This window comes from Ranitomeya imitator, chromosome 8 (genome assembly GCF_032444005.1).
Source record: "Ranitomeya imitator isolate aRanImi1 chromosome 8, aRanImi1.pri, whole genome shotgun sequence".
NCBI lineage: Eukaryota > Metazoa > Chordata > Amphibia > Anura > Dendrobatidae > Ranitomeya > Ranitomeya imitator.
Genome location: NC_091289.1, coordinates 72,669,077 through 72,682,854, shown reverse-complemented (window position 1 = coordinate 72,682,854; position 13,778 = coordinate 72,669,077). Strand labels below are relative to the sequence as shown.

The following is a 13,778-nucleotide window of genomic DNA, read 5'->3' as shown; positions in this document are numbered from 1 at the left end:
CTGGAACGGCCCATTTCATCAACGTGTTTTTGCCAGTTTCCTGGAGTAAAACACTGAAACGTTGCAAACTCTATGCAGACTTTTTTTTGCGACTTCTGGCATTTTTAAGACCGTACAGAGCACCGCTGCCAAAGCGAGCAGAGCTCAGTCAGCCGTCCAGCAAACTCAGCCACATTTACACCAGAAATGTATCCCAGCCCTAACTGGGGTATGAAATCTGGCAGCGGTGCCCATCAGTTGTCAGATGGCGGGCTGCCCTTACTGAAATAGGCTCGCTGCACTTCTGCGCGGTTTCACTAAAGGCCACCATACAGGAGACAAGCGAACGATGACACGTTGTTGGGACAAATGTTTGCACAACCCCACTATACACAAGTCTGATTACAAATATCTTTCATACGATATTGTATAGCAAACAATGTGCAATTATAATCAGTGGGATTGGGTAAGGGTAAGTTCACACTAAGCATTGTTCAGCTTTTCTTTCCATGTGTTTTTTTTATGCAAATTTTCAGCTGTGTTTTCCATTACCAGCAAAGTCTATGAGATTTCAGAAATCTCATGCACACGCTTGGAAGTTTTGTCACTTTGTGGTTTGCTTGGTTTTTGCACAATAGAACATGTCACTTCTTTCAGTGTTTTTCACCCATTGAAAGTAATGGATGATGAAAATACGTTGAAAATCTGCAACAAAAAAATGCAGGTATCGGGTTTTGCAGTGTTTTTTGTGCCAAAACCTGATTCAATAGAATGAGATTTTTTTTGTCACTAAACTTTATCAGTGTGCACAAGAGACACATTTTGCATGACAAAAATGAAGGAAAAAAAACACATGTAAAACCAAACAAATCCTGCTGTTTTCTGCAGCTTCTTTCCTCCCAAGAGATCAGGCTTTGCTGCAAAAAAAAAAAAAACTCTGAAAAAGCACCTAGTGTGAACTTACCCTAAGGGAAATAATCTGTTTCACTTTGTGAATGGTCAGCACATACACATTATGCCAGACTTTAGTCGTATGGCAATAACAGACAACTGCGGACATTGATGCCCCAAAGTCGCTCGCTAGCCATGTAAAGCACCGAACAGAGGAAATCGTCCATGTGGCACAACTTTGGTCTCATGTGTATGGGGCCTCCAGACTGCCATGCACTCCTGAGAACTACGCCATGACCTGAGTCGGAGATAAACTGCAGAGACTGCTGACAGTAGTTTATCTATGGGGAGAAAAAAGGACAGACAAGCTGAATTCATTACTGAATCCTATGTATCCTGACATGTGTCCTTGATAGGCAGTGGGCAACAGTAATCCAATGTGTACGGTCCGCCGCAGAGCTAAGCGTGAGATACAATTATCAGGGCCGACATGTTATTGTACCATTAAAGGGACGGTCAGAACTGAATGACTGCTCCGACCAAGTACAGGTGCATCATGGCGGGGCCAAACATTCAAGTGCACCTTCCCCCTACTTGTTCTCCATCTATCCGCCCCCTCTTCTTTGATTGACAGCTTTGGCTTTATAGAGCTAGTAAAGGGTGGAATTAGATGGAAAACAAGGAGGTGGGAAGGTGCACTTGAATGCTTGGCCCCGCCATATGCACCGAGCTCCTGTGCTTGGTTATTTTGTGATAACAGTCTCTCTAAAGGCGTTTTCTAATGAATTCAACTTGTTTTGACATGGTCTGAGATTGCTGACCACAATGACAGGTTTGCTTTGGTCTGAAAGTGAGTGTATCCTCTGGACACTGGCGTCTCAGGGTCTTCTGTGATTAATAAACATATACAGACGGTTGGGGTCATTTTGGGAAAGAACCCTTCCCCTATATCCGTGTACTTACAGCATCGGGCGAGCCAGCTCAGGTACACATAATCATTTTTTATCTTCTCACTCTGAATTAGTAAGAATACCTAAAATGAAAGTGATCAGAATTAACAATACACTGAGGACATTATGGAGGTGCAGTACTTCTATGACACATTGCCATATTGGACAACATCGTGAATAACGTCTCTGGTGATCTACAGGAGTGAGGTGGTGGATGCTCCTCCATCACGTGCACTGTGGATCAGTATTACTTTTGGGGATTGCTGTAGGTCACTGTGTATACAATATGCCATGGGGCACTGTACCATTACGGTAATGTCATTCCTTATTACTGTCTAAAGGGACCGGTCACCAGTTTTTCCCAATATCTTTAACGTCCCTGTTACAGAAATCCAGCAACCTGTGTACAAGCCCTCAAGGTCTTCTGCAAATCCCAGAAATCCCTTTCCATAATTGCACCATATTGGCACAGTCCGGTGTGGTGGGCGTCACTGGTCTTGCGCGGCCTCCTCTATCCCCATGACCATGGTCCTCCTTCCTGGATGTGGATGATGTGTCCTTCATCCTCACACTACTAGTCTTGCTCCTGGACAGTGGGAGCGCCGGCGTGCCCTGCTGGGGACAGAGCACAGTCCTGTACAGTTCATGTGCTGCGACAGAAGTGATGACGTACAGCCAGCGCATGCGCATTAAAGTACTTTGCTCTGTTCTCAGCAGGGCAGAATGACGCACACCTCTGCAGGTCTCTGTTTCACCTGCGCAGGAGCCAGACCGGTAGCGTTGTGGTGATGACGTAGAACACATCATCCACATCAATTAAGGCAGCAGAATAGCCAATATGGGGATAGACGAGGCACCAAGCAAGACTAGCGATGCCCACTGAACCATACCGTGCCATATGGTGGGATTATACAAAGCTAGTTACCTGGTGACAGGTGCCTTTAACAAAAAAAAATCTGCCAGAACATTCCAACCCCCTGCCAAAAACGGTCATGGTGCTCTCTGAAAAATAATGTTTTATGCAATCAGTTGCTCCCTGACTGAAAAATCACTGTTTTAAAGGGAACCTGTCTCCTCAAGAAACACTATTTTCCTTTGGATACAGGACTAATCTGCAGGGAAAGAAAATGTAATGAGAATCTGTCAGTAGGTTTGTGATATGAAATCTGACAGCAGCATGATGAAGATGCAGAGATCCTGATTCCAGCGATGTGTCACTTAGTTTACTAGGTGCATCAGTTTTGATAAAATCAGTTTTCTCTGCTGCAGATATAGCAGAGCTCTGAATGCTGACCCCTGTATAATCCTGCCCACACCACTGATTGACAGCTTTCTGTGTATACTGTATATTGACAGAAAGCTGCTAATCAATGGTGGGGCGATGTTATACAGAGCAGTTGACTAGTAGACAGAGACACCTAGTCCTGTAGTAATAATTTCATGCTGATAAAACACTAATTTTATTGAAACCACAGAACACAAGGCTAGTAAAGTGACACAACACTAGAATCAGGATATCTTTCACTACTTCATGGTGCTCTCAGATTAAATAGAAAAAAAACCTTCTGACAGATTCTATTTAACCTCCGTGTAGTCTACATAGTAAGCATGGCTGTAATCACTCCCCAACTTGGCACTTTCATTGTCAGTCTGCTCTGTGAACACAGACTACATACATCCACTGCAGAGCAGGCTGTCAATCAAAGTGCTGGGAAATGATTACAGCCGTGGTATAGTGAGCGGAGACTGTAGCCGTTTCATGACTGGAAGCGATCGGCCGAAGGGAGGATATCACTTCATTTTCTTGATGTACAGTTGTGCTCAAAATTTACATCAGGGTCATTTGGATGTTTTGGGCTGTTATTAGGATCTAAAAAGAGAAAACACTGTAGTTTGACAATAAATGGCTTCACCCAACCACTAACCATGAGCGGAGTAAAAGTTTTGGTGTTATAATTCATATTCTCTGAAAAAAGGCCAAGAAAGCAAAACTTCTGCCGGGTATGTAAACTTCTGAGCACAACTGTAGCTGATCCAGTAAAGCAGGAAGGCAGGGCTTGAAGGCCTTTTTCCTGCATAATACCCTAAATCTGCAGGTAAAGTGTTTCTCAAGGTGACTGGTTCCCTTTAATTTCTATGTAAATGAGATTAGATTGCCAAGTCTCCCTGGCTGTAGTCCCCACCCAGCCCACCTTCCCTTGCTGGACTGACAGCGCACTGGTTTGTCTGCAGTCAGTAAGCTGTCCGGAAGAGGGCGGCGGCAGCAACAGATCGCATCAGTAAAGGTGTGGATGGCATTATCTTTCAGAGAGCAACACCATATAAACTGATTAGGAGTGGGGGTTTGGATCCTTCTGACGGGTTATTTGTTAAATGACGCAAATTGTGATTCCCCCAATTATGTAGTCCAAAATTCTGTTTATTATTGATTATATATATCGGGTGATCGGTGAGGACCCTCATGGATCTGGCAATGATGGCCTATCCTAAAGAAAGTCATCAGGATTGTATTCACAGAAAACCTCTTTATTTCTCACCCTTAACGTACCTATTAAAAAACAATCAGGTGAATAATAATGATTCTACAGAGGGACATACTGTGCGCAATCCCCGGCTCACCTCCTCGGCCTCTTTGGAGTTTCCGGCTGCAGCCTTGGCTTGTGCGTAGTCAAAGTTAAAGGTATCATCATTGTAGAAGTAGCTCTGAATGGAAGCACAACAGGCAGGGTCAGCAGTGCGCCAGTGACTTTCTGCTCCTCTAGGATACCTGAAGAGGGGCCTTTTTGAGCCTTTAGGACCACTTTTTTTTCCTTCCCATCAATGTATTCTAAGAGCTATGGCTTTTTGATTTTTCGGCTGGTGTAGATGTACAAGGACTGATTTTTTGTCATTGTCATCATATTAGGGTACTTAGAACGTTTTGATTAATTATTAACACTTTCTAGGGAAGACTAAATAAACATTAGCAGCTTAACTATTGATTTTGCTTTTTTTTTTTTTGCTGTGCACAGTGCAGGATGATGGGACACATAGCACTTATTACCTGGATTATTAATTTTCTTTGGGGGAATGCAAAAAAAAATAAAAAAACAACACTACTTTTGTGTGCTGCATTTGCTTTTAAGTCATGTGTCATCTGAAAGAACTCTACCAAATCTAAACATACATGGCCGAATTAGCATTAGCTGTCATCCAGCATGGTAATGCCTAGGTGCCCCACCATCAGATCATGCCGGGACCCCCCACACTCTCATTGGTGGTGTAACAGATAAAGAAGCTATCTATAGTGGGATTCCGTTAGATCTTCCCTGGCAGTGGCGGCTGCCAATCTATCAGTTGTCCTGCTATTGATAGAACAGGCACAGGGCACCAGTGCCCACACCATGAGGACCCTATTAGGATGGCGCAGGTACTCGGAGGACTGTCCCCAAATGGTTAGCATTACACATTCATCAGTAACATTTTATAGGAAGCCGTGAGTAAATACAACTGAACTGACCTTGATGGAGTTAAGGTAAATCAGGACATCATCAAACTGACGGAGTAGAAAAAAGCAAGACGCCATGCACTGCCTTCCTGGTATCGTATCTAGTTAGGAAAGAATGTTATTGTAGCAGAGATATTTCCGGGTCAGCTAATCAGTTCAGAAGTGTATCATCTAAACCCCTTCCTCTCAGCTCATTTACACAATGCCACAGATGCCAAACCACAAAGAGCAGGAAAGAGAACGGCACAAGGAGCATCACCATCTTCTAACGACAAACCAGGTGGGACTGTCACAGTCAGATCATTCATATTAAAGGGGATCTGTCAGCAGGTGTTTGTATGTGATCTGAAAGTAGCATGATGTAGGAGCAGAGACCCTGATTCCAGAGATGTGTTACTTACCAAGCTGTGTTTCTGCATCAATAAAGAAGGAGATTATCACTATGTGACTAGCTGCCTCGTGCCTCCTGGTCCAATCACGGCCCCTCAACTGATTAGCAGCTCTCTGTCAATGCATACTGTAGAGAGAAAGCTGTCAATCAGTGGTGTGGGGGTGGGGTTATACAGGGCTCAACGTTCCAGGCTTGGCTAAATCTGCAACTGAGAAACTGTGATTCTGTCACAACTGCTGCATCCAGTAAACTAAGTGATACATTGTTGGAATCAGGGTCTCAGCTCCTACATCATACTGCTGCCAGAGCACATAGCAAAATTTGGACAGATTCACTTTAACTGCTCAGTGATGCCAGTAATTGTTACAGCCGCACAATCAAGAAAGATCAACAACAGCGACATTTATCAATGATCATCACATGGTCGCTGAGGATCACAGGACTGTATGTTAGGATCACATCTGTGCTGGAGACTCCATTAAGCACCTTTGTCACAGATTCTGTCAAATAAGCCATGCTACACTACATATTCTAGTAGTAGCCAATAGTGTCCATTAGGCACCAGTGAGACCTGTCATGTGATGGATCAGGCATTGTCGTTATTGTCATGTGTTCTTCTTATGACCTGCTTTAATTCTTAGGAACCAACTTCCACTTTCCAGGGCACTTTGTAGGAAAAGATATTTGTCTATTTCATTTTTCCATGTAGAACAGTCTACTCTTTACAAACGCTGACAAAGAACAATGGGTTAACACCGGACAATGTGCTATCGAGAACAATGCCCAATTCATTAAAACTAGCTTTGTGCAGGCCAGTCTTAATGAAGAGAGATGATGGAGTAAGATACATCTACGGTAATTCATTAAAAGGCGCACACCACTTAATAAATTACGAATTTTACAAGCGCCGTGTGTCTTTGGCAGAAATGTACATACACACGAAAATGAGTGGCCATCATTACTTTAAGAAATGAAGGTCAGTTAGTCTAAAAAATTGGGAAAACTTTGAAAGTGTCCCCAAGCGCAGTTGCAAAAACCATCAAGAACTGCAAAGAAACTGGCTCACATGAGGACCGCCCCAGGAAAGGAAGACCAAGAGTCACCTCTGCTTCTGAGGATAAGTTTATCTGAGTCACCAGCCTCAGAAATTGCAGATTAACAGCAGCTCAGATTAGAGACCAGGTCAATGCCACACAGAGTTCTAGCAGCAGACACATCTCTACAATAACTGTTAAGAGGAGACTTTGTGCAGCAGGCCTTTATGGTAAAATAGCTGCTAGGAAACCACTGCTAAGGACAGGCAACAAGCAGAAGAGACTTGTTTGGGCTAAAGAACACAAGGAATGGACATTAGACCAGCGGAAATCTGTGCTTTGGTCTGATGAGTCCAAATTTGAGATCTTTGGTTCCAACCACCGTGTCTTTGTGCGACGCAGAAAAAATGAACGGATGGACTCTACATGCCTGGTTCCCACCGTGAAGCATGGAGTAGGTGGTGTGATGGTGTGGGGGGCTTTGCTGGTGACACTGTTGGGGATTTATTAAAAAATGGAAGGCATACTGAACCAGCATGGCTACCACAGCATCTTGCAGCGGCATGCTAGTCCGTCCGGTTTGCATTTAGTTGGACCATCATTTATTTTTCAACAGGACAATGACCTCAAACACACCTCGAGGCTGTGTAAGGGCTATTTGACCAAGAAGGAGAGTGATGAGGTGCTACGCCAGATGACCTGGCCTCCACAGTCACCAGACCTGAACCCAATCGATGGTTTGGAGTGAGCTGGACGGCAGAGTGAAGGCAAAAGGGCCAACAAGTGCTAAGCATCTCTGGGAACTCCTTCAGGATTGTTGCAGGACCATTCCCGGTGACTACCTCTTGAAGCTCATCAAGAGAATGCCAAAAGTGTGCAAACTAGTCATCAAAGCAAAAGGTGGCTACTTTGAAGAACCTAGAATATAAGACATCATATCAGTTGTTTCACACTTTTTTGCTAAGTATACAATTCCACATGTGTTAATTCATAGTTTTGATGCCTTCAGTGTGAATTTACAATTTTCATAGTCATGAAAATACAGAAAAATCTTTAAATGAGAAAGTGTGTCCAAACTTTTGGTCTGTACTGTATATATGTATGTATGTATATATATATATATATATATATATATATATATATATATATATATTTATATATATATATATATATATATATTTAGTATGTCACAGTGTGTGTATATACAGTTGAAATTAGAAGTTTCCATACACTATATGAAATGACACATATTCAGGTTTTTCTCAATATCTGACATGAAATCAAAATAAACCTTTGCCGATTAAGGTCAATTAGGATTACCATAATTATTAATATGTGCCAATTGCCAGAATAATAAAATATAGAGATGATGTTTTAAGGCATTTTTATTACTTACTGCAAAGTCAAAGGTCTACATTTCATTAGTATTTGGTACGATTGCCCTTAAACTGAATAACCTGGGTCAAACGTTTGGGATATCCTTCCACAAGATTCTCACAATAGTTGGTCGGCATTTGGTCTCATTCCTCCTGAAAAAACTGGTGTTACTGATCCAGGTATGTAGGTCACGTTGCTCGCACCTGACTTTTCAGCTTTGCCCATAGATTTTCAATAGGATTGAGATCAGGGCATTGTGATGGCCACTCCAAACATTGACTTTGTTATCCTTAAGCCACTTTGTTACCATTTTGGCAGTATGCTTTGGGTCATTGTCCATTTGGAAGACCCATTTCCACCCAAGCTTTAACTTCCTGGCTTGAGATGTTGCTTTAGTATTGCCACATAATCTTCTTTTCTCATTATGCCATCTATTTTGTGAAGTGCACCAGTCCCTCCTGCAGCAAAACAACACCACAACATGATGCTTCCACCACAGTTAGAATAGTGTTCTTAGGCTTCCAAGCTTCTCCCTTTTTCCTCCAAACGTAATGATGTTCATTATGCCCAAAAGGTTCATTTTTAGTTTCATCAGACCACGGGACATGTCTCCAAAAATCAAGGTCTTTGTTCCTGTTCATTAGCAAACATTAATCTGGATTTTTTATGTTTCTTTTGGAGTAATGGCTTCTCCCAGTCAGTGGCCTTTTAGCTCATGTGGATACAGTACTTGTTTCACTGTAGGTATTGACACAATCTTACCAGCTTCTGCCATCATCTTCACGAGATCTTTTGTTTTTGTCCTTGGGTTGATATGTACATGTCGGAACCAAAGCACGTTCATCTCTGGGACACAGATCCCTTCTCCTTCCTGAGCAGTATGATGCCTGAACATTCGCATCTTGTTTGTAGTTGTGTGTAATTATTTGTACAGATGAACAAGGCACCTTCAGAAATCTTGAAATTCTACCCAAGGATGAGCCAGACTCGTGCAAGACCACAATTCTCTTCCTGATATCTTGGCTGATTTCTTGAGACTTTCCCATGATGCTACAGAAAGAAACAGTGTGTTTCAGGTGTGCATTAAAATATATCCACAGGGGTGTCGCTAATTAACTCGGATGTTGCCAAACACATGATATCATCATATGGGCAGTCCAGAACTGTTAAAAAAACCATAGTAATCTTAGTGTATGTAAACTTTTGACTTTGCAGTAAGTTATAAAAATACCTTTAAACATTCTCTTTATCTCATTATTCTCGCATTTAGCAAATATTAATAATTACGGTAATCCTAATTGACCTAAAACAGGAAAGGTTTATTCTGATTTCATGTCAGATATTGAGAAAAACCTGCAGATGTGTCTTTGTATATAGTGTATGTAAACTTTTGGAAATAGATCAGATAGATAGATAGATCAGATACATAGATTAGATAGATAGATTAGATAGATAGATCAGATACATAGATTAGATAGATAGATAGATCAGATAGATAGATTAGATAGATCAGATAGATAGATAGATTAGATAGATCAGATACATAGATTAGATAGATCAGATACATAGATTAGATAGATAGATTAGAAAGATAGATCAGATAGATTAGATAGATTAGATAGATCAGATACATAGATTAGATAGATAGATTAGATAGATAGATTAGATAGATCAGATACATAGATTAGATAGATAGATAGATAGATAGATAGATCGATAGATAGATAGATATGGAATAAATATGAGATAGCTAGATAGATATAGGATAGATAGATAGATAGATAGATAGCTAGATGATAGATAGATAGATAGATAGATAGATAGATGGAATGAGATAGATAGATAGATAGATAGATTAGATATGTAGTAGAGTCAAATTCAGTGAGTGACAGAGAGGTGGATCTCACATTTAACAATACTCGCATTCTGTTTTACATTCTATGTATGTCTTGAATAAAAGCTATCATTTACAACACTTACCACATTCACTGGCCGATCCACCAACAAGCTGAAAGAACTGCTGAGCAATTTTCAGGTGGTCTCTCTAGGTGTGAACAAGAAACAATCACATATTGTCAGTAATTTATACAAAAATGCTCCATACTCATGCTTGTGATTCATAAATCACTAAAATATTTTATCAGTAGGCCTAAAATAACAGTATTCATTAATAAAATAATAACATTAAATAGGGTGTCTACTTTATTTTTCTTTTAATAATGTATTGAGGACATGATTTTGAGGGACCTACTATTCTGTAAGTATTAAAGGGAAACAGTCAGCAGGTTCTTGCAGCATATTGTCAATATACAATGTACACAGATAGCTGTGGTGTGGACAGGGTTAGCTTTCTGAGCACTACTGCATTCTGAGAGTAGGATACTTGTGCATTCTATGAGGAAGGAAGCACTAACAATATTCCTAAATTAAAAAGTATCACTTAATCCTGTCTCCAACACATCTGCTAAATAATGATAAAGTGGCAAACCACTTAAATCAGTGACTTACTAAGTTTCTAGTGGTGCTGTATAGGATAAAATAGCCCAAGGGTTTTACAACTATCACTGTAAGATTTATAATTACAAAGTCAATTATATGGCACCTTCAAATTTCTAGCAGGCAGAAAAAAAACTGTAATGGGTACAAAAGCAAGAGGGTCCATAAACGGAACTCACCGAGCCCAAGTCTTGACCTAGTGCGGCATTGACCACACCCTTGAGGATGTATTCCTGTATAATACAAACAGCAGGGTTACTAAGAATGAAAGAGAAAAATAATCATGTTCCCCTGGTAAAATAATGCCAACCACAGCGGACACTTTTTGAAAGTGGCACGAAGACGGCTTAAACCTTAGGAATGACCATGAATGTTTAACCAGCGGAGCCTTGACAGCACACACCTTAAAGGGGTTGCGAGGCATAGGTATTTGATAACCCATCTGCAGGATAGGTCATCAGTAGCAGACTGGTGGGGGTCTGGCAGCTGATGCCCCAACCGATAAGCTGTTTTTTTTGCTCTGGCTGGATGCAAACACTTTGATCAAGCTGCTGAGCACAGCTCCGACCAAAATGAATGGCCGCTGCCAGCGGTTTCTGGCTACTGCAGTTCAGCTAGCTTCTACTCAGAAGAACATAAGCCGTGCTGCAGTAAATGGCAGTGGTCGCTTCAATTCAAATTATATCCGGCTGCTGCAAAAACACCTTATCAATGGGGGCAGCAGCTGTCAGACCACATCAATCTGCTACTGATGACGGATGCTGTAGATAGGCTATCAGATACCTATACCCAGACACCCCCATCCTGTAGAGAGGTCAATAGGTCATGAAATACCTATACCTGGACACCCCCATCCTGCAGAGAGGTCAATAGGTCATGAAATACCTATACCTGGACACCTCCATCCTGTAGATAGGTCATCAAATACCTATACCTGGACACCCCCATCCTGTAGATAGGTCATCATATACCTATACCTGGACACCCCCATCCTGTAGAGAGGTCAGCAAACACCTATACCTGGACACCCCATCCTGCAGAGAGGTCATCAAATACAAATACCTATACCTGGACACCTCCATCCTGTAGATAGGTCATCAAATACCTATACCTGGACACCCCCATCCTGTAGATAGGTCATCATATACCTATACCTGGACACCCCCATCCTGTAGATAGGTCATCATATACCTATACCTGGACACCCCCATCCTGTAGAGAGGTCAGCAAACACCTATACCTGGACACCCCATCCTGCAGAGAAGTCATCAAATACAAATACCTATACCTGGACACCCCCATCCTGTAGATAGGTCATCAAATACCTATACCTGGACACCCCCATCCTGTACATAGATCATCAAATACCTATACCCGGACACCCCCATCCTGTAGCTAGATCATCAAATACCTATACCTGGACACCCCCATCGTGTAGAGAGGTCATCAAATACCTATACCTGGACACCCCCATCCTGTAGAGAGGTCATCAAATACCTATACCCAGACACCCCCATCCTGTAGATAGGTCATCAAATACCTATACCCGGACACCCCCATCCTGTAGATAGGTCATCAAATACCTATACCCGGACACCCCCATCCTGTAGCTAGATCATCAAATACCTATACCTGGACACCCCCATCCTGTAGATAGGTCATCAAATACCTATACCTGGACACCCTCATCCTGTAGCTAGATCATCAAATACCTATACCTGGACACCCCCATCCTGTAGATAGGTCATCAAATACCTATACCTGGACACCCCCATCCTGTAGCTAGATCATCAAATACCTATACCTGGACACCCCCATCCTGTAGATAGGTCATCAAATACCTATACCTGGACACCCCCATCCTGTAAAGAGGTCATCAAATACCTATAACTGGACACCCTATCCTGTAGATAGGTCATCAAATACCTATACCTGGACACCCCATCCTGTAGATAGGTCATGAAATACCTATACCTGGACACCCCCATCCTGTAGAGAGGTTATCAAATACCTATACCTGGACACCCCCATCCTGTACATAGATCATCAAATACCTATACCTGGACACCCTCATCCTGTAGCTAGATCATCAAATACCTATACCTGGACACCCCCATCCTGTACATAGATCATCAAATACCTATACCTGGACACCCCCATCCTGTACATAGATCATCAAATACCTATACCCGGACACCCTCATCCTGTAGCTAGATCATCAAATACCTATACCTAGACACCCCATCCTGTAGATAGGTCATGAAATACCTATACCTGGACACCCCCATCCTGTAGAGAGGTTATCAAATACCTATACCTGGACACCCCCATCCTGTACATAGATCATCAAATACCTATACCCGGACACCCCCATCCTGTAGCTAGATCATCAAATACCTATACCTGGACACCCCCATCGTGTAGAGAGGTCATCAAATACCTATACCTGGACACCCCCATCCTGTAGAGAGGTCATCAAATACCTATACCCAGACACCCCCATCCTGTAGATAGGTCATCAAATACCTATACCCGGACACCCCCATCCTGTAGATAGGTCATCAAATACCTATACCCGGACACCCCCATCCTGTAGCTAGATCATCAAATACCTATACCTGGACACCCCCATCCTGTAGATAGGTCATCAAATACCTATACCTGGACACCCTCATCCTGTAGCTAGATCATCAAATACCTATACCTGGACACCCCCATCCTGTAGATAGGTCATCAAATACCTATACCTGGACACCCCCATCCTGTAGCTAGATCATCAAATACCTATACCTGGACACCCCCATCCTGTAGATAGGTCATCAAATACCTATACCTGGACACCCCCATCCTGTAAAGAGGTCATCAAATACCTATAACTGGACACCCTATCCTGTAGATAGGTCATCAAATACCTATACCTGGACACCCCATCCTGTAGATAGGTCATGAAATACCTATACCTGGACACCCCCATCCTGTAGAGAGGTTATCAAATACCTATACCTGGACACCCCCATCCTGTACATAGATCATCAAATACCTATACCTGGACACCCTCATCCTGTAGCTAGATCATCAAATACCTATACCTGGACACCCCCATCCTGTACATAGATCATCAAATACCTATACCTGGACACCCCCATCCTGTACATAGATCATCAAATACCTAT

General features: G+C 42.2%; 1 protein-coding gene across 1 annotated transcript in view; it reads right to left on the bottom strand.

The window, feature by feature from the left end:
- The window catches only part of IFT56 (intraflagellar transport 56), a 143,347-nt gene that overhangs the window by 30,247 nt on the left and 99,322 nt on the right, over positions 1-13,778 (bottom strand). Inside the window, exons 11-15 of the mRNA XM_069737071.1 lie at positions 10,785-10,838; positions 10,090-10,153; positions 5,320-5,408; positions 4,440-4,523; positions 1,834-1,903 (exon numbers count right to left, since the gene is read on the bottom strand). Of these exons, the coding sequence (XP_069593172.1) occupies positions 1,834-1,903; positions 4,440-4,523; positions 5,320-5,408; positions 10,090-10,153; positions 10,785-10,838 (361 nt within the window). The remainder of the gene's footprint in view (positions 1-1,833; positions 1,904-4,439; positions 4,524-5,319; positions 5,409-10,089; positions 10,154-10,784; positions 10,839-13,778) is intronic.